This window comes from Cygnus olor, chromosome 2 (genome assembly GCF_009769625.2).
Source record: "Cygnus olor isolate bCygOlo1 chromosome 2, bCygOlo1.pri.v2, whole genome shotgun sequence".
Taxonomy (NCBI): Eukaryota; Metazoa; Chordata; class Aves; order Anseriformes; family Anatidae; genus Cygnus; species Cygnus olor.
This window is the reverse complement of record NC_049170.1, coordinates 142,518,079-142,545,259: the sequence shown is the minus strand read 5'-3', so window position 1 is coordinate 142,545,259 and position 27,181 is coordinate 142,518,079. Positions and strand designations below refer to the sequence as shown.

The 27,181-nt window shown below is 40.1% G+C and overlaps 2 protein-coding genes across 4 annotated transcripts in view; one reads left to right on the top strand and one right to left on the bottom strand.

Moving 5' to 3' along the window:
• Window positions 1–245: 245 nt before the first annotated feature.
• On the bottom strand, window positions 246–6,388 carry ENY2 (ENY2 transcription and export complex 2 subunit). The gene is made up of 5 exons (XM_040546763.1): window positions 6,261–6,388; window positions 5,894–5,975; window positions 3,908–3,978; window positions 1,921–1,995; window positions 246–484 (listed from the first exon to the last, which is right to left on the bottom strand). Exons 2-5 carry the CDS (start codon window positions 5,959–5,961, stop codon window positions 408–410), a joined length of 291 nt encoding a protein of 96 aa, XP_040402697.1. The 5' UTR covers window positions 5,962–5,975; window positions 6,261–6,388; the 3' UTR covers window positions 246–407.
• Window positions 6,389–6,426: 38 nt separating this feature from the next.
• Window positions 6,427–27,181, top strand: part of NUDCD1 (NudC domain containing 1) — a 36,948-nt gene continuing 16,193 nt past the window's right edge. The window contains exons 1-5 of one of the 3 annotated variants that reach the window (XM_040546760.1): window positions 6,427–6,611; window positions 14,740–14,894; window positions 21,696–21,881; window positions 24,838–25,021; window positions 26,634–26,819. In XM_040546760.1, the coding sequence (XP_040402694.1) occupies window positions 6,494–6,611; window positions 14,740–14,894; window positions 21,696–21,881; window positions 24,838–25,021; window positions 26,634–26,819 (829 nt within the window). In that variant the 5' untranslated portion in view covers window positions 6,427–6,493. Of the gene's footprint in view, window positions 6,612–6,657; window positions 6,771–9,218; window positions 9,290–14,739; window positions 14,895–21,695; window positions 21,882–24,837; window positions 25,022–26,633; window positions 26,820–27,181 lie in introns of those variants that run through there. The other 2 variants (XM_040546761.1, XM_040546762.1) reach the window with 2 other exon arrangements.

The following is a 27,181-nucleotide window of genomic DNA, read 5'->3' as shown; positions in this document are numbered from 1 at the left end:
ATCCCGTCTTCCACCAAATTCTTTCCCCTTCTGCATTTCTAGTTAACACACTTGTTGGTGTTTTTTTTTTTTGTTTTGTTGTGGTTTTGGGGTGTGTGTGTGTGTGTGAGAGAGGAGAATCTGAACAGCTCTACACAACCGTATAGAATTGGATTATTAAAAACCAAAAAAAATTGAAATAGATGATACCATGTTACAGTATATTGATAGAGCCATAGAACCACAAGTCCACATTTTTTTTTTTATTAAAATAACACCAAGAAATTGATGCAGTGCAAGGAAGTTTCAACTCATCACACACACAAAAAAATGAATTTCAATCATTAAGCATGGAAACCGCGTTCCAATCCTGACACGACCAACATAATGCAGAAACAGAAATACTGTATCCAAGACGACTGCTGAAGTTAAAGGTTGGCATGCTGGGCGAGGAAGGTTCTTATTCTTTGTAAGAGTTCTTTCTTCACACTGTCTGGTACCAAGGCTGAAACACATAAAGCAAGAAGTGAAAAAGACAAAAGGGAAAATATGCTAATACCAAGCAGGTTTCTGCATGACCATAGTCCAGAAAATTGGAGAATTTGAGGAAAATGATTATTCAACAGTAAAAAGGATATAATTACCAGAAACTGCTTTGATCATCCTGGGTACTTCTTTCATTCACAAATTTAAGAGCAAAGATCTCAGCCATGACGACTGAGTGAAGGTATTAAGCACATTATTTTGAATATCTACTTTTTAAGACTGAATGAAGTTTCACCCATTAACACCAAAGCTTATTAGAGAGTCCAAGAAAAACTATATAAACAAACCTGTTTCCTGGATCTACGTCCCAGTGGAGGCTGGCGATGACTATTTGCTGTTAGCTGGTGTCCCTCAGGGGTCTGTCCTGGGACCAGTATTGATTAATATCTTTATCAATGACATAGACAGTGGGATTGAGTGCACCCTCAGCAAATTTGCAGATGACACCAAGCTGAGTGGTGCAACTGATCCACCAGAAGGAAGGGATGCCATCCAAAGGGACCTGGGCAAACTTGAGAATTGGGCCCATGAGAGACCAATGAGGTTCAACAAGGCCAAGTGCAAGGTGCTGCACCTGGCTCAGGGCAATCCCAGACATGAGCACAGATTGGGAGAAGAACTCATTGAGAGTTCTCATTGCAGCCTTTCAGAACTTAAAGAGGACTTATACAGAAGACGAAGAGTGACTTACATTTACATAGGCAGACAGGGATAGCACAAGGGGGAGTGGCTTTTAACTAAAAGAGGGGAGATTTAAATTAGACATTAGGAGGAAATTCTTTACTTAGAGGATGGTGAGGCACTGGAACAGGTTGCCTTATGAAGTTGTGGATCCCCCATCTCTGGGGGTGTTCAAGGTCAAGATGGATGGGGTTTTGGGAAACCTGATCTAGTTGAAGGTGGCAGGGGGTTGGAACTAGATGATCTTTCAAGTCACTTCCACCCTAGGCCGTTCGATGATTCCATGAAAGAAGACTGCCTTGTTTCTTTACAAGGTTCCATTTGTGCTATATTTATATGCTCTGTCCTTTGCTCTCCCTACTTTCCTTTATGCTAGAACTGTTAATCCACATTTTACATCTAAGAGAGAAATTAATTTTAAAACATTTCTGCCTCGTGCCCAAAGTTTTGTTGGGAGCATCAAATCAATCATAAAGATGAATACAGACTCATGACTAAATAATCTGCAGAAGTAGTGTAAACACACAGCTCTTTACAGATTTTGAGTGGCTATTACCTCATACCCATTTATATGTCTTATTCGTAGTTAATATCAATATATTAACATTTTTCCGTGCATCCAACATAGACAAGTTCATAGTTTCAAAATATTCTTGCAATACAGGTAGGTATGTTCATTAATGTATTATCACATCCATTTTTGTATTTTCTTACCTCTACCTTTGGGAGTGATTTCTGCCACCAGGTCGTCAACGGTGACATGCTCTAATCCTTTTTCTTTGATGACATCTGGGGAAGACCAAGACAGACATTTGAAGTCTTAATTCTTTCGGTAGAAGACAAAACCTCTGTCAATGATTAAGATACAAAACCTGCAGGCATAGGAGAGGCCTACAGATTCTGACCTAGATGCACTACCTACTGCATTGCTCAGTGAATTTAGTCTCCAATTCGTGCCATAGGCTTCAGGATGGAAACTTACTACTACTGATGTATCTCAGTCAGCTCATAGTTTAAAATCAAATATTAGAAAGTTTAAGTTTATCTGAGCATTACCAGATGATGTGCATATTACTGGAGCATTTTGTAGTTTGCAAGCTAGCCTAAACATCTCTTCAAAATCATTATTTACATAATAGCGAGAAAGAGATGCAACTGGAAAAAGATTTTTACTGCACAGAGGCACTAAACACAACTCTGCCTAAGTAGATTAAGCAACATAGCTCTATAAACTCCAGCACAGTAAAAAAGCAAGTTTGAAAGGTATAAATCTACCGCAAAATAAAAGTGGTGCTTAAGATATCCCATATACTTACCTGCATTTTAACTAATTGCCTTATACTGCCTATAAGGCTACTGAAAAAATGCAAAAGTCAATGCTGAAAAGCCTCAATTCAGAAGCATAAACCCAACTTATTTTGTTTAAACATATGTTTTAACTGTATGTCAGTACATATAAGAATTGGGGAGTCCTAGTCTCCAAGGTACCAAATATGTTTTCTGAATTGACAACGCATGAACTATTTGTCAACTAATTTTTGGGGTTAAATTCCTGTAGAAATTTATCTTGGATTGCTCAATTATTGGCCCTTATCCACAAGGGTGAGAGGTTGTGGATGCCCCCTCCCTGAAAGTATTCCAGGCCAGGTTGGACGGGACTTTGAGCAACCTGGTCTGGTGGGAGGTTCCCCTGCCTGTGGCAGGAGGGTTGGAACTGGATTGTCTTTAAGGTCCCTTCCAACCCAAACCATTCCATGATCTAGATCAAGTTACCAAAGCAAACAAACAAACAAACAGCCCTCTGTCTTTTCTATTGGAGGTTACTATGCCCTTAGTAAGGACAACTGAACTTATGTTTGCCTTCTCAGCAGCTGCAGTTACAGTTCAAAATACAAACGTAAATTCAACAATTCCAAATAACTTTACTACAGCAAATTATAAAGTGTATAGTCGAAAAGGCAGCTATACATTCCCTTTATTAACTGTACTATTGAAATGGGTAATCTCTGGCAGTGGCATCAGGCAGACAGTCATTTCAGCCTTCTCTGCAAATTCATCTATGAAAACAATGTCATCCACAGCCCCATAAAAACTTTGATAGACCAAATCAGAATTAAAATAAAAGCTCAAAGGATATGTTATTTACACTAAGCAAATTTGATCATGTAGTAATACTTCTGGAGGCTGAAATACTATTCATAAAATAACAGTTTCATACAAGTCAGTAAATTGTAGTAATGATAGTTAATTCAACACTAAAAACGTGGGTATGTAGAGGTTCATCAGCTTGTTTTCTCTCAATTAGGCAGGTGATCTTATTTTCATGAACTGTATTCAAAAGTAGTAAAAATGCATGCTTCTCTCCTGTATGCAAGTGACACAATTCTTCTATATTAAGTTGTGTAAGAATTCATCTTTCTCAAAACAAAAAGCCGTATGGTCATGAATATTTAAAGAACCAATCCCAATACTTTTCTCAGGAGCTTACTGAGTTTCAGATCAGAGAAGTTTCAAGATTTTTTTTTTTTTGGCAAAGATGGCAAGATGCTTTCTTGCACATGAAAACAACTGCCAGGGACATTTTTGCTTCCCTAAATACAATTTAAATTGACTGTTAGACAGTACAAGTTTTCATATGGGACCTTTATTTGGCCACAACCTCAGTTGACTACAAAGGATTATTTATTTGACCACCAATTACCTTTGCAATGTGCCTTCAACTGATCCTTCCAGCCACATTCAATTAACTTGGCTCTCAGCAAATCTTTAAGGCTATTAAGACAATAAACAAACTTATTAGGAACAGCAAACATCCCCAGCAAGCTCAAATATGCTTCAGCATGAAAGGCAAGCCCACAGTTACTCCTCATAGCAGAATTTCCAGACCAGCAGCAGCAATGGCTGAATGGCATGTGAATCCCATCCTGATTGAGTACCAATTTCAGTGTACAATGTTTGGACTATGTGAAGGAGTTGGCTCAGAAGCTAATTCAGTCTTTCTTAAGGTAGCACTGATGCTGCAGCCACAGAAAAGAGGTAGAAGCCCATGAATCACGTGAACTACCTGAGACTACTCTGTCGCAAATGTATGCCGACATTCAAAGCTGGAATATTTAGTTTAAACAAGGCTTTCAACATAAATAAAGCCTTCTCCCCTCCTTTCTGAAACAAGATTTTGGTGCTACTTTTGGCTTCAGCTGTCTCCCCAGTTATGCTTTACTTTGTTTTGGGTGAAGGAATCTTACATCTTGTAGTAGCATAGTAAGAATAAAAGAAATTTCAATGTATATAATGCAATTGCAGAAGTAGCCTCTGCTTCTTTTATTTGAGAAAAATGTTTTGGCATTTCAAATTCAAATTGGAACTGAGAAACCTGACCAATTAAACAACAGAAATCTACTTGTTATATATAAGGAATCTTTTCTACTTAATTTTATCAATTAAACTAAAACAAGCACTGTACTGCTTCCTAAGTGTGGCTAGGAACTATATGAGTAAGAAACAATGATACACTTACTACGTATATGGAAAGAGAATACTGAAGGGAAACTAAACAAGTGAAGGTTATTAATGAAAAACAGAAGTGAAAATAAAAGTAATATCTTCACCTTTTATTTCATCAACTAGCAAGCTGGCTTTTCTTGTACCATTCTAAACTACCCTAGCAAAACTCTTTTTTTCCTGAATAAATGGACTGCAGCAAGAAGCTGAACTTGGTACTTCTAATCCTTTTTACTCCATGAATTGTGTAGAGGGAATACAAACCGCTAAGAAAAAGCAAAATAACAATACAGGTGAAATTCACTGCTTTTGGGTATTTCTTAAGAAATCTGACTGCATTGTCTCTGGTCAAGTTTGTTGACAATACAGCTTCTGACATTCCATCAAAACTCCGCTTACTCTTTCCCTAGAACAAAATTGGTCCGAGCACCATCTCAAGAAAGGGGCTGGTGACAGCCAGGTGGGAAGGAGAGCACAGGCACCGTGTCAGTCTACACGAGATTACGGTAGGTACATGGCTGTGTAATGAATGACCTAGGAAAAAGGCTCCTTCTTATACAGGCCTAGACAATGAAGGAAATTGAGCTTTCGGGGTATGGTGTTATACCTACACTGAAGTGAGGTGTGGAACATTAAAAGCATGCTGATGTTGCATGAATACCATGGAAACAGAACAGCGTGAGGAGAAAAAAGACTGAAAACCAGCTGCCACAATACATTGCGTAGTTTACTTGTTGGCCTTTATTGGGCTCTCTACAATGACTTCTACGGGTGCTGTTTTATTCTACTATATATTTCTTTCCCTGGCAAAGGAAGACCTAGGAACACAGAAGAAAACTCCACAAGCAGAAAAGAAAGGGTTGTCTCATTGTCTTTATCAGGAAATAAAGAGATTTTACTGCAAAAAATTGTATGTTAACAAGTTGTGCACGAGCCAAGAGTTCTCCAACACAACCTACCAGACAAAGAAGCTTTGGAGTTCTCAGGCCAACCACTCCATCCTTTATTTGAAGGGTAAAATTAGAAAAGGATTCAGACGATAATGTTTTTATATAGCTTTACATACTAGATAAGACCTTCACATCGAGCCATTTAAAAATTTGGCATTTTCTTGGTGTCCAGACCGAGGCACCGCTCACGCTTGGCAGCGCTTGAAGCCTGGCAGCGGTGCCCAACACCCACTTACCGCTCCCGCTCCCCTGTTTCTATCAGCTTCTGGTTAATGGTGGCTCTCATCTGGGCGTCCTTATTCATCTTGCAAAGCTGACCTACGAGGGGAAGATGAAAGTTACGAGGCTGCCGACAGGAACAGGGCTGAGAGAAGACACCAGAGAAGCTGTGGGCGCCCCATCCCTGAGGTGCCCAAGGCCAGGCTGGATGGGGCTGGGGGCACCCTGGGCTGGCAGGAGGCGTCCCTGCCCATGGCAGGGCTGGAATTAGGGTTCAGGTCCCTTCCCACCAGGCCGTTGCGTGGCTCCACACCCTCCCCCTGCCACCGCTCGCCCCGCGCCCCCCAGTTCCCCCTCGGCCCTACAACATCCCCCCCACCCCACCTCCCCGGGCCGTGCCGAGCCGGGCGCTCACAACCCGCTCCCTCCTCGCAATGCCCGCCGGGAAATGTAGTTGGTGCGACCGCGCCAGGCTGGGCGCCCACAGCTCCCAGCGTGCTCTAGGACTGAGGGCTCTTCCCGGCGGCGGCTTTTGGGGCGGAACTACAGCTCCCAGCGTGTCCCGCGGCGGCGGCGGCGTTGGCGGGCGGTGCTGAGGGGCTCCGCGCAGCCCCGACATGGCGGCCGCCGCCAGCTGCTCGCTGCGCGCCAAGCGGCTGCTGCTGGAGCCCCGCTTCGAGGGCTACAAGCTGTCCCTGGAGCCGCTGGCCTGCTACCGCCTCGGGCTGGCCGACGGTGAGCGGCAGCGCTGCGGGCGGGCATCTCCTCCCCTCCCCTCCACTCCCCTCCCCTCCGCACTGTGACAGGGTCCCGGCATGGCGGCGGCCCTGGTCCCGCTCGCTTGGCGGACACGGAGCCTCCCAAACCCACTGGGGGCTGTGGGGAGGGCCGGTGGTGGGTGAGACGGCTCGGGGCGGTGTGAGTCGGGGAGATCCGGGGTATTGCGTCCGGTTCTGGTTCAAGAAGGACAGGGAGCTGCTGGAGAGAGCACAGCGCAGGGGCACGAGGGAGGTTAAGGGAGTGGAGCATCTCCCTCACGGGGAGAGGTTGAGGGAGCTGGGTCTTTTAGTTTGGGGAGGAGGAGACTGAGGGGTGACCTTGTTAACATTTATAAATACGTAAAGGGTGACTGCTAGGAGAACAGAGCCAGGCTCTTTTCAGTGACATCCCATGACAGGACAAGGGGCAATGGGTGCAACATAGCTGAACCTATATATAAGATGAAACATCAGAAGGTTCTGCTTAAATGTGAGAAGAAACCTTTTCACAGTGAGGGTGACAGAGCACTGGAACAGGGTGCCCAGGGGCGCTGTGGATTCTCCTTCTCTGGAGACATTCAAAACCCACCTGGATGTGTTCCTGTGTGACCTGATCCAGGTGTTCCTGCTCTGGCAGGGGATTTGGACTGGATGGTCCTTCGAGGTCCCTTCCAATCCCTAACATTCTGTGATTCAATTAGCATAGTCTTACACAATCTCTAGCAAACTGCTATTTTTCTTTGCTTGTTCACAGGTGGATGTTCAGGCTGTTCACTCCGTGCTCTGTTTTTTCTATTAAGTGATATCAGCGTTTGAGGTGCTGCTCTGTTAGTGGGTTAATTACCTGAGTTCTGAAGTCACTGAGCAGAACATTAACACAGAGCCATGTGGGTTCTGGGTCCACATCCATACCCGTGCCCCCTGAAATCTCAGCATTCTAGCTTTATTGATGTGTGAAATTTGGGTCTGTTGTAAGCCAGATAAAGTAGCTGCTTTTTTTTTCTCTCTCTCTCTCTTTTTTTTTTTTTTAATAAGACCAGACAGCAATTATAGTATTTGGGCAAGCTGATCTGTGTCTATATATGTACCAGACAATATACCTGTCTTCTGAGTTATCCGTTATTAGGCAATTCTACTTTTACTTTTGTGTTGAGTACGTTATATTAATAGCAGGGCAAAAGATGTGTTGTATATGAATTGTGTATCAAAGGACGCGTGAATGAAAGTTAGGCAATACTATATGTAGACCTATGACAGGACTGGAAAACTTAATGAGAGTGCCATTTTTATTATGTAGCTTAACATTTCCACTCTAAGACTTTACTGTAAGTTGTAGGTGCTATCTTTTAAAACACCATCCAAACGTAAGACAGTGTGTGTGTGTTAGGAGCATGCTACAGCTCTGTCAAAAGTAGCAACAACTCATGTAACGTAAGTACAACTTCTTAGTTTTCTGTCTTGGTTTTGAGATTAAAGTTTTGCAAAGCTGGTTTTTAAGATATTTTTGGACTGTCTCGCTAAGATATGAATGTTCTTTTTGAACAAGTGAGGTGTTTCATGTAGGAATTAACTTGTCCATTTTAATTATATGCAGCTTTATCCTTACTATGATGTTCTGTCAGTAAAAAGGTCAAGCAAGCTTTGTGGTTCTCAGATAAGTCTACTGCATACCTCTTCTAAACAGATGAGGATTACAGAATTTGATTAGAATATTTGACCGATGGGAGTTCCTAACGGATCTCTTCACTGAGATATTTTCCATAATAGTTGCAGTAACCTGTGTGACAGAAGTCGGTGTGTCCGTGTTCTTTTCTTTTTCTGCTTCCCACAGCACAAATACCCTGACTCATTTTCAGTCCAACTTATTTGGCTATCCTACTAAATCATTAATACTAAATTGCTGTCATTAATCATTAATAATACATTCTGTTGTGTCTGTTGTGTGCACATATATATAGCTATCAGTGTACTGGAGAGTAGAAACCCATTTTCCTTTTTTTTTCCTCCCCCTTTTAATTAGTAATCTGAAATCTAAACCAATCCAGGCCCTATGTCTGTGTTCTAGATGCTTTGTTAATCTCTTTCAGCCTGTCCTTGGGCCATGCAGCTGGCTCTTTCTCCCTGTTGTTTTTTTCTGCTTATTTCAAGGCAGTTTCCTTATACTACAGAGGTGGCCTGTACCTGAACTTTGTATTTCCTGCTCTCTGTGGCCTCCGTTTGTGTTACACTGGGGGCATCGTCCTGTAACTGGGCTTGCATGTTGGGCAGAAGTAATGGGTTGAGTTGTAGAGACCACGGGTGGCCTGTAGGCCCTGGCTTTTTCGAATCACTGCACAGGAAACTAACACACAAATCAACGTTGTGTGAGAGGGCCAGGGAGTTTGCTTTTATTTCCTTGAATTGGGAGTGAATAATAAAAGATAACAGCTGAAGAAAATGTCAAATAATTAAGAACGCTGTCAGCATGACTAATTTATGATTTTATTTACAACTGTGCGCAAAAATGTGGCGGTAGAATCTGGAAGATTAGTGGAAAAATGGATGCTGAATTTTGTCTTTGTTTTCCAGGAAACTGCTTCAGCTTGCCTCAAATGACCAGGGATTTGGAGTTCTGCCTGTGTGGCATCCCAAATTTCGTGGCAGTGAGATGAGCACGTAGGTTTTGGAGTACTTGGAATATGTGGCAATAAATAGGTCTTGTTCTTAAGCAGAACTGAATTACCCCTGCTGTAGCTGACATATGTGCAATGTTATGACAAACTTGAGCATTAAACGTTACCTTCTTTGCTCATTAAAGGAAGTACTTTTTTTATTTCTTTGCTCATAAAAAGTATGGCACATTTGTTGTTTTTTAAGTTGATCCATTTTTTATGAATTTCACTGCCACCTTTACAATCAAATGAGAAGAAAACTTGGTGCGTGGAATCGATGCAGACTTGTACTCTTGGAACAGGTGGCCAGCAGCATGTGGTATGGCTGGGCACCTTATAGTGTTGTCGTGCTCATGGCTACAGCAAACCTCAGTGTCTGACCATCGTGTCAAAGTGAGTTGCAGGCAGACTAGCAGTGAATACTGTCAGGCTCTGGTTGCCATGAAAGTGCTGGTCAGGTGTGCAGCTGAAGCTGAAAGAAATGTGAAAGCCCTGTTTATTTATTGGATCTAATGGGAGAGGGCAATTTCAAAGTGAATTTCTTAAATATATGCTAACAGTGGGAAAGAATGGTGACATTCTGTTACACGATTTTCCCTTTTAAATACTGTGATTAGTTTGTTCTTTGTCTTCCTCACTGGCCACCCCTTCTGGCCTAGTTCATCTCAACTTTCACTGGCTGTTCTCTTCTCACCTCACCCTGGTAATATGTTTCAAGTAGGAATGAGTCACACAGTGGTATGCCTTTAATGCCCAACTCTTCATCCTAAATTTTGTATATTTTTCTCCTTATTCTCCTTAGTTTGTGTCCATAACTTTTATTCAGGTGCTACCCTTGCACTGAGTTCTGTAATGGCCTTCTTTTTCACTCTTCAGAAAAGGTGTTAATAAGGTACTGCCCTGCTTGCAGTCTGCTTAGACTAGGAGTTCTGTGCTTCAGTGAAAAGTAGTTCCCCATTCACTGTATTTCACTGGAAAGTACCTGCCCCTTAGTAATGCCACAAGGAAAAATGCATTTGTGTCTTCTTATGGAGCCAAGGACACTGAGAGGTTTAAAACTTTTATAGAGATTTCCTTTTGCAGTATACTAGAAAACTGAAAAATTACATGTAGAAAGAAAAGCATCTTTTAAGTTATGTTTCGGAAATATTAAGAAAGTGTGAGGCATGGCTTTTCCAGGCTTTTGACAACTATAGATCGGAAATCTAGGTTTAGATCTCAGGGACGTGTAACTGTTCTTACATTGTACTTCAACTTGTTGAGAAAGAACTCACCTGTACGTTATTTTTTTTTTCTGCTGTACAACTGCTGTTAATGAAAATGGTTCTCACAACGGGCACAAGTCAGCTTATAAATCAAGGTGTTGCCAAAGCGACACTTTGACATTTGCCTTGCTAGTTTTTGCAGCTTCTTTGGTTTTTATGTTCACTTGAGTGTGCAATAGAGCACGTACATTTCATACCTGTGTAAGTAATTTGATCTGACAAAAATACCTCCTGACGTGATGCCTATAATGAAAGCATGCGTGTTTTCAGCAAGCCGTGTGCGTGTTAAACAGTAAACGTGTGTGTTCTGACTATTAGTATTTACTGCAGTAGACAAAGCAAGCCTTTTACTCAGCAACAACACAATGATGCTGCCATTAACAATAAAAACAGATTTGTTAATCTTAAAAGAAAAATAACTGATGCTTGGTTAGAAAGGTCTCTGCATGCTGACCACTGATACTAGAAAATAAATTAATGGAATATTTTCCACTAGTGCAAAGCATATATGAAATACTAAATTGCTTCCACTGGGTGGCACTGCAAAACAAAGAATGACATGGAAGCATGTAGCATTTGATGCCCCCAAAGAATATGTTAGTATAATTATTTTACATATTTTCCAGTATTTTAAAGTCATTGTGATATATTGGACAATGAACAGTGTGGATTTTTTATTTCACACATTTTCTTCACTTTTTTTCCAATTTTGCTTTATGGTGTTTGATGACAGATGCAAGACTCAAGTATTCAGATAAAGAATAAATCCTTGCTAGTGTTTTTTATTCAGAGGAGATGTTTTGCAGTGCAGAGGAATAATTATAAGGTGATTCTATTAGGTTAGGAACATCTTGCTTCTTTTGATTCTTATGAGTTGCTTTGTGTTAGTGCTTCTGCTTTTAGGTAAATTAGATATTAATGATAATCTTGGCTTAATTAGTTTGGACATATTTTGAGTCAAATTACTTTTTTTAAGCATTGCGCTGGAAACATACAATGCTAGACAAGTGGCGTAATTTTCTTCATGCCAGCCCAAAGTGTCACACCTCCCTGCAGTTGTATAGTAATATTGAAAGCTGAGATTTAACGTATACATTCTGTACATTCTTTCTCATTACTGGTGTGACAGTTTGAATCAATCAATGTTCTTGGGTTTCAGCAGTGCAGATTTGTCTATCAGAAACTTGAGTAAGACTGTGTGTCATTCTGTGGGAATAGCTGTCATAAACTGCTGCTTGGTGATTGAACCCCAAAGGTTGGAGCTGCTGAGTTAGTCCGTGTTCTAGATCCAGTTCCTTAGGGCTGTCTTTTTCCTATGTGACTGAATCAGATGATGATCTGATTGAAATATTTATTTTCCCTTTATATTAGCTTCTATTTTGCCAGATTTTATTTTTTTTTAATTCTTAGTTTCTTCATTTTGTTCTTTCCTTTTGCACTCAGCTCTGTTGGCTTTCTCCTCACTTTTTCCAAGGACCATCAAGAAAAGTTGAACTTGGAAGGCCATAGAAAGGAAAGAATGTAACTTCATCCTAGTATAAAATCTCCTATTAACTGCCTGAGCGCATGGTGTGTGATAGCAGATGGCATTTGTGTGCAGATTTCGCTCGATCACAGAATGAGTTTCAATTAATTAAGGGCAGAATAGTTGCTCTAATTATTTCTTCTTGGCGTAGGGATGTATACACAGGGTACATGCTGTGAGCGTTTGATAACTGTATTTGAAGCGTTACGTGACAGTACAGTACACACTTGCTTGATTTCCTGGTGTAAAATCACACGTTGTATAGTTTCTGACTTGTATTTATGAAGAATTAATTACATAATGCATCTTAAGGGATTTGGATCTCATTTAACTGACGCCTTTATTCAGGGCTTGTCAGAACTGCAGCTGGAAAACTTCATCTTCTTTCAACTTTTACAAAGCTTGTAACTTACCATCAGCTAATCAATGGTACATTGTTCCAAATTTTTTTTGAAAGTTATACATTTGTTTAGGAAGCTTCCGGTTTGGACTGTTTTCAACATTTGTGTATATTTTAGTTAAAATTCTGCCCGCAGCAATGTGCTAAGGGGGGTGGAGGGGAGAAGCGGGGAAACATTTTCTGTAAAGTTCTTTACAAAGTGAGCCAATTTTAGCTTTTCTGATAAGCACGCTGAACGCTTTACATGCTTCAGCGTGTGAATTGTAATTTCAGAAGATCAGGAAACGGACCTACATAGAAAGTAGATGATACCTACTTGGCTTCACCGAAAATAATTGTCTTGGGTTAGGTTAGTTTTTGTCTTTAATTGTTTACAGAATATTCACGTCACCTCTCGTCGTGCTGGGAAAAATATCTCTGTGATAAAGCTTGATTGTCCAAACAGCTTTAAAAGGCATTTTCACAATGCAGCCTTTTAATTTCTTTTACAGTGTAATTTATGGTGAAATATTTTAATTACTTAAAGTAGAAATCGGAATGGGTAACATCTTCCCCATTATGACGGGTATGTTTTCTTCCCGCTCCTTTTTTGCTATTCCGGCTCTTTGTGGAGGGCCGTGCTTCGTGGAACAGCAATCTATTAATTGCAGAGGTGCCGAAATCTCTCCGGCGTGCTGGATGTGAATAATGATGTGAGCTGAGTGGAATTAATGCTGTCGGTTTGCAAATATCAGCAGTGATTAGGAAACTGATTTTAGGAAACGTCATTTTACAAACGTTTTATATGCTATGACTGGATTTTTTTTTTTTTTAATCAAGCAGGATATCTTGCATGGTTTCCTATGAAAAAAAATACTGCTTCCTCAGGAGGTTTTAAATAGATGCTAAAGAAAAGTGTAAGAAATCATAGTGTAAAAAGTGTAAGATGAGGACTGCTGGATGGAGTTGTGAATGGTCCTTGCTGTGGTAAAGGAACACTTTACCATAGCAATGGTAAATTTACAATTGCCAGAAACACTTGCAACTTCTTTGGTCTGTTTCTGAGCAGAAAAGAAGAAAGTGTGGAAGCTGGAAAAGTAGAAACTAGAATACCTATTGGGATGAGAAGGTCGCTTTGTTAGCCTTGAGGTGCTCTTCCCATGCTGGGGGTTTGAAGCTATCTCATCAGGCTGACAGAGTTTCCTTCTCCTAACTTTCTGAAGGACTTTTCTTTGCTTATGCAGTGTGAGAGAAACTTCCCGCAGGGAAACGGAGGATCCTGGGCTGACTGTGGGGGCGGCTGAGTAGCTGCAATCTGTCTGAGACTATTTGAGAAGGATGGGCTAGACGCTTGCTGACGTCTTTGCTAGAACTTGAAGATTTTCTGCACTTGGATACATTGGGACCAGAGCTGTTCAGTATCTGTATAGTATCTGGGATAGCAGGAAGGAGCTGCAGCTAGTTTAAACAACTTGGTTAGTCTTGCAAAGATAATTCCAGCTGAGATTACTCTCAGCTGCGGGGAGGTTTCTAGTTGGAAACATTTTGCTCAAGGATGATTTAAAGTAGCACAATTCCTGTCCGGAAGGAGGCATCGTTATTAGTGAGCAGCCGTTCTTTGCAGCCTCCTTCAGACAAAACTTACACCGTAGTTTTGGTGGTGGTATCCTGGAGATTTCTGAAGATTTCTTCAACCTCAGTGGAAGTGCTAGAAACATATCTTTTCAGTAATGACCATGTACTAATTCTGCTTTGTACTGTTCTAATCTTTTGCTTTGCAAGTGTTGATAGCGTGGTTCAGAATTTGAGATTATAAAATTCACATAGGTGGATGGGTTTTATTTATGTTCAGTGTTTTCTTTGAGTTACAGTAGAGCAGATTTGTTTTCCTTTACTGTAACACCACGTGTTTATCAAGAATGATTTTTCCTCTTTACAAGTAGACTTAAAAGTGAGTTTTACATGGTGGTTTCTTGCGTGTTTCCATGTCGTGAAGGTTATTGACAAATTGCAGAGGTCTCAACGCATGTTGGAATAGGCAGTATGGGGCACCTTGAGTGGTGGTAGTTGATCCATTATCACGGTGAGTGATTGTGGTGACCTTCGGTGGGATGGCTTGCTTTCCAAATTTATGGTGAAATTTTAAACTACGTCTACATAATGTATTTTTCTTCCAATAAACCAGGCCTGCGGGCTAAGGATGGACAAATTATTTTAAAATTCTTAATTTGAACTTTAAATTATTAAATTATAAATTTAAAAATATTGTTGTTCTTTTTTCTCAGCTGTAGCAGAAGTGAAACTCCGTGATGATCAATATACCCTTGACCACATGCGTGCTTTTGGCATGTATAATCACCTTCACCTTGACTCCTGGTCCCAGGATAACGTCTACTACGTTGATCAGTCTGGAAGGGTTATGAATTTGTCAGTGACTCTGGTAAGAACAAACTTCTTTTTAAAATAACTGAATTTGAAAAGGTAGGGGTAGAAAAATAAAGTAGAAAATAGGTCGAGGAGGATCTGGATGCAAAATCGGAGGGGAAGCTGTTGCCAGAAAGAGGTAGATTTAACAAGAATCGTGTTTACCAGGGAGGATGAAGGGGTTTAAGTGAAGTTTCTGACATCTTTCATTAACGGTGCTTTACTAGCACTGCGCTGCGTTGGTATTGCAGTCGTACGGCATCTTACTCCGTGATGGGGAAGGCAGACATATGGTGACAAGCTGAAGAAGAGAGCAGACGCTGCTTTTCCAGTTGCCAGCTGTTCCTCCTCTATTTTGTTTGATGTTTGTCTGTCTGCTAATTTGAAAATCCAGTCGTTGTGGATATAATTCTAAACTGCACAGCTTCTTTCTCCCTTTATAAATGAAAGCATGCATAGGCTAATAACTTGATCTGGGCATCACTCGTTGCAGGCAGAAAGATGCCAGTGGCCCTGGGCAAACTTGAAATAGAGTGTAAGCTAGACCAAGCCTGGAAAACATGACAGTTCTCTGTTCTTATACTGGTGTTCTTACACAGTTGTAAGTTGTTTTCTATTTCTTTTGAGGCATTTTGATGCATAGATGTGCTAATTTCTACTGCAAAGCCATTCTTTATTCTGAAGGGGAAGGAACATGGATGTATGGACACTAGGTTTCTGGTATGTGCAGTTGTAGTACTTGTTTATTAAGGAATAAGAGACTTACTGGTGGTGATTTTGCAGCTATCACAATGTCTCCTTAGCTTTGAGTGTATAGTTTAGAGTAAGATTGTATCTCTGACAATTATGACTCGTACCCCGTTGAGAAATAAAGGTGTGCTTACAGTTTCTCACTACAAAGTAGGGTTTTGTTTGGTTTTGTGACAACTTTGACTCAATCCTTCTGACTCATCAATATAGCTTCTTAAATGTTCATCTATGCAGAAAGGAAAGTAAAAAGTCCATAATTGTAGACACTTGTTAGCCAATTTGAATAACAATATTTCATTCATCACCAGTTATTTGGTTAACAATTTATGTTGAGAAAGGTCATAACATGTAGGTACTTCATTCTCATCCTAAGATGTGTTCTGGCACTAATTGATTCAGAGCTGCTGTTTGATTTTTTTTTGTTGTTTAAAAAAAAAGCTAATTTTATATAACAAGTCAGTTGAGATCTGCTGTGGGTTTAATATAATTCTAGAAAATACAGCGTGCATCACATTAGTACTTCCCTCCTTCGTACAGCTGTTCCTGTTCCATTCATGTACGTTGGTGTGGCAGCCTCTTCCAGTTTCTGTATTCTGACTTTTGGAATCACGTTGGTTGACATAAAGTTAAGTAGATTGTGAGAGCGTGAAATAGAAGGTATCTTTACATTAGTTAGGAGGAGGAGAACATATTTAACCTCTTGTTAATCAAATTGCTCATGGTAGCTGTATGCTGCTGTGTTATTTAAAGTTTGTGGAGTCTGTTCATGTGGTTCTCTCTAGACTCCACAGAACAGTTTGCTCTGAGTCCTGGCCTAAGCTTACTTCCTTGCTGTAGTTGGCTATATTTAATTTTCACATTTGGAAAGGAAAATATCCATTGTCATGCTACCAAGGAGTTTGAGTGTAACTCTGTGGGACAAAAGAAAACACATGGTGCTGCCTGGTTTTTAAGAGAATGTGGCTTGTTCTGTGCAGGGTTCTAGGGGAAGAATGACAAGGTCAAGGCTAAGCTGAGAGAAATCCTGAAATGGTGGTTGTAGAGTTGCTGGGAAATACAGGTTTCCAGAATATGATAGGCTGAGAACTGGAGCTGCAAAATAGCTCCTTCACTTTTCAGAGAATGTACAAGCAGTTTGTGTGTTTGGCAGACTCTCATTGAGATAAAATAATGTGACTTCTCCCAAATCTTTGGAAATCATCTGGATTCCCAGCAGGAACATCCAAAAGAAAGAAGCTTATCAGGGAAAGCCTCCTGTGATCGGTGCCTTGTCACAATCTCATTTTTCCTGCTTTTTTCCATGTGGTTGGCTAACCTTGTCTGCCTGCCATGTGCCCACTGCACTACCCTCTCACTTCTCAGCAGGTCAGGGGGAGAAAGTAAGGTGGAAAAGCTCATCGGTTGATGGGCTTCATGGGCTGCAGGGGGAAAGCCTGCTTCACCATGGTCTCCTCCACGGGCTGCGTGGGCATCTGTGCTCTGGTGCCTGGAGCACCTCCTCTCCCTTCCTCACTGACCTGCAGGGCTGTTTCACGATGTTCTCACTCCTCTCTCACTGCTGCTGTGCAACACTTTTTACCACTTCCTAAATATGTTTTCCCAGAGGTGCCACCAGCCTGGGTGATGGGCTCAGCTGTGTCCTGTGGGGGTCTGTTACAGACGCTGTCCCTGACATGGGGCAGCCCCTGGCCTCTTCTCACAGAAACCACCCCTCCTGCTGCCAACACCTGCACGTATAAACCCAACACATCCCGTTATTAGGAGGGAACTGCATCTGTGCATTTCATTCTTAGCACATAAAACCAGGTAAAGGATTTTACAACAGGCAACAACTTGCATTTCTATGTGTAATACCTTTAAATAGACATTCTTGCAGCTAGAAATCCCCTGGACTGGAGGATCCCTTGAAGTGTTCAAGAAAATGGCATTTTGTTAATGTACTATTGCAGGTTTTAGTTATAGCAGACTGTCAAATAAATTGCCACCGTCTTTTGTCCTAATACGCAGCGAAGTGCTGTTTTGCAGAGGATATGTATCTGCATATGTACAAAGAGGAACTTGTGTTCAGAAACATCAACAAGGTCTCTCATTACAAATGTGCCTGCCCATATATTAGTCAAATGTATATCATAAATATCGTTACAGCCTGTTGTAACTTACAAGTTAGCAAAGGCCACAATTCAACTGAATTTCAGTATTCTCTTTAACAGAAGATTCACCGTGTTAGCACGCTTATCCTAAATCCTAACCCAAAGAACGCGTGGGCTCTTTTAACAAGTAATTATTTATAGTTCCGATTGCTATATCTGTTGCAACTTCGGTTTTTGTTTGGAGGCGTGTTGCAGTTACCCTCAGATGACAAATTATCCCTGCAACTGAAGTGTTTAGAAAGATGTCATCCCTGAATGCAGGAGGTACAGATAAGACTGTCACTTGCTCAAAATCAAACATAAATCGAAAAAGAAAAGTGAGGAACATGAGCAGATTTCGTAAGTTGATGAATGAGTATTCAGATGTTATTTATATCAAGTTGAGAAAGTTGTTACCCTAACTCAGCTAGAAATGTATTTCTAGCGTTAACACTCATCTGTTCCAGCTAGCAGACTTTCACTCAGTAAGCCAGTATTGATGCTTTGATTTAAAGACCTAATGGCTAGTGCAGTGACAGAATTATTGGGCTTGGGGAGGTTTGTTTGTTTTTGTTGGCTTTTTGTTTTTGCATCTGACTTTACAAACATCACACAACTTAAAAAGTAATACTGGAATTGAGCTGGAAAATAATTCAGAGTTTTCTCCCATAGCAGGCAAATATTTGGAGTTGTTTTCTTGACTGTCAGCTCTTCTTGCAAAGACGACTTTCTTTTTATATCAATATAATGGAATTGAGATATTGTAGCAACAGTAACTCTTAATGGCACCATTAATCATAGGATCACAGAATGGTTTGGGTTGGGAGGCACCTTAAAGCCCACCCAGCTCCAACCCCCGTGCCATGGGCAGGGACACCTCCCACCAGACCAGGTTGCCCAAAGCCCCGTCCAGCCTGGCCTTGAGCACCTCCAGGGATGGGGCATCCACAGCTTCTCTGGGCAGCCTGTGCCAGTGCCTCACCACCCTCTGAGTAAAGAATTTCCTCCTAATATCTAATCCCCCTTCTCTTGTCACTCCACTCCCTGACAAAGAGTCCCTCCCCAGCTGTTCTCTAGCCCTCTTTAGGTACTGGAAGGCCGCTGCAAGGTCTACCTGGAGCCTTCTCCAGGCTGAACAGCCCCAACTCCCTCAGCGTGTCTTCATAAGAGAGGTGCTCCAGCCCCTTGATCATCTTCATGGCCTCCTCTGGACTGACTCCAACAGGCCCATGTCCTTTTTGTGCTGGGGGCCCCAGAGCTGAGCGCAGCACGCCAGGTGGGGTCTCACAAGAGCAGAGCAGGGGGAGAATCGCAATATAACTCATGGCTGATTTTTTTTCACTTTTTTTTGTTATGTCTTGTCTCTTCTCATTCCTGCTCTACTCCTTGGAAAAAATTATTCTTATTTTAAATTTCTTATTTAATATTGTTTATTTTTACATTACGGAGACTGTTGGTAACAATGCAACTTCTTCATAAAACTTACGGAATTTAAATCTTACAGCCATGCTGAAGAAAGTATGTAAAGTTTCACTGCGTGACTGTATGAGCTGGCATATGCTCACTTAAGCGGAGCCTGGGTGGGGAGGTGTCAGGAAGAGTAGAGGGAATTTTAAAGCTTTTATTTTATAGTTCTTTCTTAAAGGAACTGTTTTGTTTGTTTGTTTGTTTGTTTGTTTGTTTCCATTTAAACCTAATTCCAGTGAGTACATCTGACTGTAGTATCTCAGCATCCCCTCATACTTCTGAAGCAGGGAATCACTGTTAGTCCCTGTTGATCACTTGGTGCACAGAGAAACAGCGAGGCAGAAGGCAAAGCTGATACCGAAAGGCTTTGAGGACGGGTTTTGATTCAACTTCAAACAAGGCAATTCAATTCATTGTCAGACTAAGGTTAGAGGCTCTTCTAATAAATTCCGAAATTTAAATTGCTGAACAGCAAATGAAGAATATTCTAAGAGCATTTCCTTTCTTGACTTCTGAGGGGAGGCTTTGTGATTTAGATTTTTTAATTTTTTTTTTTCTAGATATATTGAGTCCTGACATTCTTCCTCAGTGCTGATAACCTAACGTGGGCTTTAGAGGATTAAATGGCTGATAGCCAATAGTTTTTAAAAACAGAATTGCATCCAGAACTATTTGAAGCTTATTGTCATGATTCACTTGAAGGCTGACAAAAGCATGGTCCTCTGTAATGTTATGTAGTACAGCCCTGTAAATCACTATTCCAGGGCCGATGCTTTTTCTTTCTCTGATGTAAGTTTCTTTTTCCTAGGCACAGTAGTCATACAACTTGTTAGTTACAGTGGAACACTTCTGTTGCAGAAAATACTGCCTTTCAGTAAAACCTTTAAGAAATTGAGTAAAAGATGAGGATGCCAAGAGGCTTTGTTCCTAGTGTTTGGATTTGGGGTAGCTTTTGTTTGTTTGTTTGTTTGTTTTTAATTTTCATCCTCTACTCCTGAATGTGTTCTAAATTAGTCAAATAATTGAAGGAGTATTGTGATGCAACTGAATCTAGAGGGTGAACCTGAATGCTTCTGGTCATTAAAAATCTAATTTGCATCTTTTCCATTGCAGGTTTCATAATTGCCCTTGTGCCTTCTTGTAGGGCAACTGTAATCTCTAATGTGAATTCAAGTAGGCGCAAAAGGCAAGCAGGCTATCGGTTTGTCATCTGGTCTTTTTTGCTCTTGCTTATTAAGTGGTACTTACCCAAATCCAATTTATCTTGCCTACTTTTGGACATGTTCTAAATGCCCATCTGATTTTAAATACACCTGGAAAAATATGAAGGATTTGAAATTGTCTTAAATACAGTATTATCAAAAAATGAGGCTGTGTCATGCTTGTACGTGCAAATGTTCTCTTTCTGTGTTGCATATATGTGCAAAAGTGCAAAGAACTAATTTAAAGATGTTGCTTTGTATTTTTCAGTGCCTTATTTCATGTACCAGAAGGAGTGGGTTTCTTTTGCTAGAAGTAGACATGTATATGCATGATCTCCGCCCAACCCCCCCCCTTGTGTGCTGCCCATTGCTTGAGTGGAGGCAGAGGGACAGCAGATGCTTAGAACATTTTTGTGGCTAAAATTCCAGGGTCTGTAACGAGATGCTGTTTTAATCTGATGCTTTTACACTGCTATTTCTTAGTCCCTTTCTCACCTTCTAATAGAAGGTGCATTTTGTATGGCACATAATAGGTAGGTAGTTGGTTCCCTTCCCAGGTTTTCAATATTGGCATAAAAGACAAAAATAAGGTTGCAGTGTGCCACTGACATGGTATGCTAAATAAATGTATCTATCCTGATGCATAGTGTAATCATAATGTGATAGAAAAGTTATTTGCAAATATGATGTGAATACAGCTTTTCAGGTTTTTTTGCTAGCTAATCGCAGTCATTACTTCTCTAATTTTCTGAGTGAACTAACCACTCTAGGAAAGCTTAGAAATGTTTTATCAACTCGAATGTGCCAGTTGAGTAAGAGAGGGGGGTAAAATTTGTTTTAATTAGAAGTGAGTGTAAATGAACAATTCTCTGGTTTTCATTTCACTTACAGTCTTCAGGATTTTAATGGGGCTGGAATTGAGGTAAATGCTTGATTATACAGGAATGCTTGGGGAAAAGAAGTGAAAATCTTTTTTTTTTTTTAATGCAAAACGTAACTAATGCTATAAAATTGAAGGAAAAAAATAGAATGCTGAAATATCAATTACAAAACACTTCTGTTTTCAGTAAACAAACTAAATCAGTACTGAAATTCCCTCACGTTTTCCATGTATGTGGATATGATTCTTGCTACCCACTTATTTCGAAATATGCTCAACTGCACAAAGAAACAGGTGAATTGCCATTGAGATTTGTTAGGCTTAATTTGTAATACTTACTAGAATTAATAAGTACTTTCTAAAGTCTTGATACATGACTTTGCTTATAGGACACTGCTCTACAAAAGCCAAGAGAAGTTTTCAGGCTCCCTGCAGACTTGACAGCTTGTGATAATCGCCTTTGTGCCTCCATATACTTCCCATCTTCCACGTGGGTTACCCTTTCTGATGGAACAGGAAGACTCTATTTAATCAAAACAGGCAAGCGTGGAGACAGTGCATCAGAAAAGTGGGAGGTAAGTCTTACAGTAACATTTTTTGAATTGTACATATACAAAATAATTCTTATTCCTGCCTTTCTTATGATAATTGCACGTATGTGCAATTATGAAAAAATAAGCTTTAAATCTGAACTCTATTATGTTGATATATGGTTGTGCCAAGCATAAAATAATTTTAATGATTTCTTTATGTGCAAAATATCTATAAAATTCAAATGATTGAATGGGAACAGCTTCTTGATTGAAAGAGAATCTGTCTAAATAAAAGTGAGTGTTTCTAAATTGGTGGCTAAGCTCTTGTCAAGCTGAACTTCCAAGAAGTGTTCCCCCTTTGCAGTTTGTATGGATCTGCCTACGTTTTTTTCCCATCATTTATTGTTTGTTCTTTCAACTGACTTGAGGAATAATATATTTTTTTTAAAGTTCAAAATTATCATCAGTCAAGCTAATAGCTGCTTTTGTTTTTAAGTTAAGAGACTTCTGAATTGCTTGTGCTGATGTAATTCTGCTTGAAATATTCACCATTTAATTTGCCCCATCTTGAAAGTGTGTCCATGGAGACTAGAATAAAACTTAAACAAAATTGCTCATTAAAAAGCTTTGATAAGTAGCCCTGAGGGTTACCTGCAGAGTAGACAGAGTGTAAACAGTAGTATTTCCACATCTCTGGTAGAAAAAATCTTCACATTGTGCACTTAGTTCTGTCAAATATCAGTGCTTAATATTTTTTACTTAAAATGTTGGTTGTACCTGAAGTTTGTTTCTGTGTTTCTCATGATGAAATAGTTTACAAAATAGATTATTTTAAACAGCCTTGATAAGAAGCATTTTTTGTATCCACATCACTGTGGTGTTACAATACTAATATTGGTATCAGTTATCTTGCTTGGACACCACAAACGTAGTTGTTACATTTCTACCTCAGCTGCTGTGAGTTTATTAGTCTGTCTTCTCTTAGTGTGAGAATATTGATCCATAAATAGGTTACATCAGAGTTGTCAGTGTACCAAAACATCCAATTTCTATGCTGAGAGTTTGCCACCATTTAAATTCACCTTTTGAGTGTTTAGAACACCCAGTGGTTTACAGTGACTTTAACATCCCAACCTTACAAATCCTCAAACATTATCAGGTTTCAGTAACAGCGAGATTGAGCCTATGCTCATTTATCCACTGCAGCTTAAATTAATTTTCCTTTTTTCTCTGTGGCTGGCTGAATGGCAGAGCTCAGAAGGTTGTGATCAGCAGCGCAGTCTGTTTGGAAGCCTTTAGCTAGTGGTGTCCCTCAGGGGTCAGTAGTGGGCCCAGTCTTGTTCAACTTACTCTTCAGTGACCTGGTTGAAAGGGCAGAGCGCACCCTCAGCAAGTTTGCTGGTGGCACAAAACAAGGAGGAGTGGCTGATCCACCAGAAAGCTGTGCTGCCATTCAGAGAGACCTGGACAGGCTGGGGAGTTGGGCTGAGAGGAACCTCGTGAAGTTCAACAAGGGCAAGTGCAGGGTCCTGCACCTAGGGAGGAATAACCTCATGCACCAGTACAGGCTGGGGGCTGACCTGCTGGAGAGCAGCTCTGCAGAGAGGAACCTGGGAATCCTGGAGGACAGCAGGCTGACCATGAGCCAGCAATGTGCCATTGTAGCCAAGAAGGCCAATGGGATCCTGGGGAGCACTAGGGAGAGCGTTTCCAGCAGGGTGAGGGAGGTGATCCCACCCCTCTACTCAGCCCTGGAGAGATCTTACCTGCAGCGCTGCATCCAGGTCTGGGCTTCCCAGTGCAAGACAGACCTGGAGCGAGTCCAGTGGAGGGCTGCGAAGATGATCAGGGGACTGGAGCATCTCTTTTTGTGAGCAGAGGCTGAGAGGGCTGGGCATGTTTAGGTGATCCTGCTTGAGCAGGGCGGTTGGACTAGATGATCTCTAGAGGTCTCTTCTAATGTCAACCACTCTGTGACTGTGACTTTGATTTTAATGTATTAATGTTCTAGAAAATAATGTTTTATTTCTTATTTGTTGTTTGGATTTATTTTGTTTTTCACCTTCTTATGATTTATGCTGAATAAGCACCTTTTTAAGAAAAGCTGTAACACACAGTCTCTAGAATTAAAACTTCCTGCTGTAGGTAGCTACTTCTAAATGTCTCAACTTTCAAGATACACGCGCTTTCGGTATGGCATTATTTCATGTTTACAGTGATCCTGCCGAGTCACATAAAAATATGGATGGACTTTGCCAAACCCTATAAACAAAAAGTCAGAAGGTTCTGACCCAACCTCCTCGTAAATGTGAATTTAATACTCCTTAATTTAAGTGTAGATTCTCTGTTTCTTAATTCCTGTTAGAGAATATTCCTATTAGAGAATATGAAGTGAGTCTCTTGTAAAGATAGTAGTCAAATAAAGAGAACCCCCTCTCTCTCAGCTTGGGTTGATGATGCAACACTGATAGCAATGTACTGGATCTTTTATCTTCTTGTTTGCGTGTGCCAAGGTCCACAGTGATTTTTGGGATCTTGGGTTGCCTCGGAGAGTAGTGAGGGTATTGGTGAAATGCCTTCATTTTCATCTTGTGTAAGACTCTCTTCCCCAGTTGGTATGCGGTGCTTATGGATCCTGTTCTGTACGCATATTTACTTTAGTACTAAACAGCTACAATGTAGACATTTTTGTAGATCTTTGTGCTTTGTCTAATGGGCCATTTCTGTGATTCTGTAATAGAAACAATAATAATTAAAAACATTTCAGAACGGTTTCTTGATAGCCAAAGAAGGAAAGCTGGAAATAGAATAGTTCAGTTGGAAGGGACCTTCAAGGATCATCTAGTCCAACTGCCTGACCGCTTCAGGGCTAACCAGAAGTTAAAGCAGTTTGTGGCAAGCAAAAATTAACTGATTTGACATTCGCTGTAGCCTTTCACTGCTTTCTGAGACTTTGAGTTTTAACTGACTGACTTTTTGCCAACATTGTGTCTTCTAGATTGTGTTTAATGAAGAACTAGGCAGTCCATTTATTGTAGCACACAGTGTTTCATTTGTAAAATCTGGTACTCATTCAGTAGCTGTGCTGCTGCTTAGGGTAGAAAAAGATGAATTGGACACAAAAGGAAGTGGATTTCATGTTACCTTGGAATGGGTTACAATTGCAGAGATGAGCAAAGAGGGTAAGTGTTTTACATTTATGTTACTAGTGGGCAAGGAAAACTAAAACAAACAAAACCTATATATATATATAAAAAAAAGCAAAACCAGCTATCATGCTTTTATTCTTTGTCTTAGAGGTTTATTTTTCCTCAGTTTCTGATATTTCCTTCCCACAAAAACTCTACTCAGATTTTACATAGGTCATTTTCTTCCATTTTCAGATCAAGTTCTCAGTTGTAGACCTTAATTATGACAAATATTTGGAAGATAGGAAGAAGTAAACTTCTACATGTGTGGTTAAAGTGATTAGAAAACAAGCTAAGAACTTTACTTTGTGACATTATGAAATGAAGTTCCTTTAGCTTGGTCCAGTAAAATCAAGGTTCAAGATATCTATTTCTAATAAATATCTGTTGTACTTTTCATAATGTTGTATGAGTGATTAACTTCCCAGTACAGCACTCTCTTTGGTCATCTGTATAGTCTGAGGTGATCTGTTAAAGCATGCTCCCTAGTTGCCTGGGGTTTTCTGACTGTGTAGGTCTCTGACTCTGCTTCTGATTAAAATGGCTATGTCTCTTCTATTGATACCCCTCTGCCTACACTAGAAAAAGGAGGGAGGGGGGCTTTAATTAACAGCCCCAAGTACCAGAATTACGTTGTAGTCTGGTTATTTTTCTTTATTCCACTTCTGAACTAACTTTTAGCAAGTACGATAACTAGTTAAGGGGATCCAAATTCGATCTGGTTTATCTGTTACTCTCTGTATTCTGTGACTGCGTTTCCCTAAACTTAGCACTGATGTCAACCAGGAACACATTACACTGGAGTGGTATAGATGATTTTACCTTCATGATCTGGTCTTGTCCAACGTCTCTGCTAATAAGTTCCCTTTTTTTTTGGTTTGTTTCAAGTAAAGTTGTAGTTGCAAATACACCAATTTCTTTTAATGAAGAGTTGAAGCATAGAAGTGAAAAACTAAACGATTCTTGAGGATAATTTTATCAACTGTGAGAATTTTATTAAGTTACTGGTAAATTCCTAAAAATCCACTTGCACTATCTGTTATTATTCAGAAGTCAATCAAATACTTAGGCATCTGAGTCCAGGTAAATTTAAATGGAGGAAGAACACTCTAGAATATATTGCCTTACCTGTATTTTAATTCATCATTACCTATGTGTTTGGGAATTGCGTGTTCCTTGATGCCAGTAGTTAACAACTAGGACCTCCTCAACTTGTGTAAATCTCTGGCCTTCAAAAGGGAAGGTAGGCATTTTCCATTATGAATTGTTATCGCAAGCTATTTCATTGTTACTCAAGCTTTTTTAGCACCTCAGAAATGTTTGGAAGATTTATTTGTACGGAGACTGAGAATGGTTTTCTGAATTGGCAGGCTAGCTGTGATCAAAGAAATCGTCATAAGGAAAAAAGAGCAATGTTAGATTAATTTTAGGATCTACGTGTGTAATAAAATCATTGAAAAACAAAAGAGAAATTTCCTTTTAATCCACAGTACTGTTATTTAACCAGTAGGACTGTGTAGTATTTTTAAATGTAGTGAGGTTCTTGAATGAGATTTTGTGTTCTAGAAAAATAGTACTGCTCAGATTTTTTTTTTTCATTTTACAGGTGATCATCAATATGAAATCTGCAGAAAGAGAGTTTTACAAGGAAAATCAGTCCCCCATTATGCAGCAATAGAGCCGAATGGGGATGGTCTAATGATTCTTTCCTACAAACCATTCAAATCTGTACAAGAAGAAGAAAAAAAGTTAGCAGAAAATGGTGATGCAAAAACAGCAAATGAAAAGAAAGGTAAAACTTAACTGTCAGGTTATGACAGACTGCTCTTTGTTTTGTCAAAGAAAAGAGCTTGTCAGTTTAGAATCTGTTTGGAAACTCCAGCAGTAAATGTTTGTCTTAATATCTGCCTTCCAGATTTTTTTTATAAGGCCAGATATGCTTTTTTTTTTAACATATTTGTTTTCTTCCTAGGAAGTTGTGTTGGGCATAAACCTATATGAGAAGTCTTTTTAGATAGGAGGCACTTAAAGAATTTCCTTGTCTCAAGGAAAAGAATATTCTGCAAACAGAACTGTACTCGTTATTTGCTAACGGTTGAGTTAAGACAACAGTTGCCTAAATGCAGGCATCTAGCTGAAGTGTTCAAACTGAGA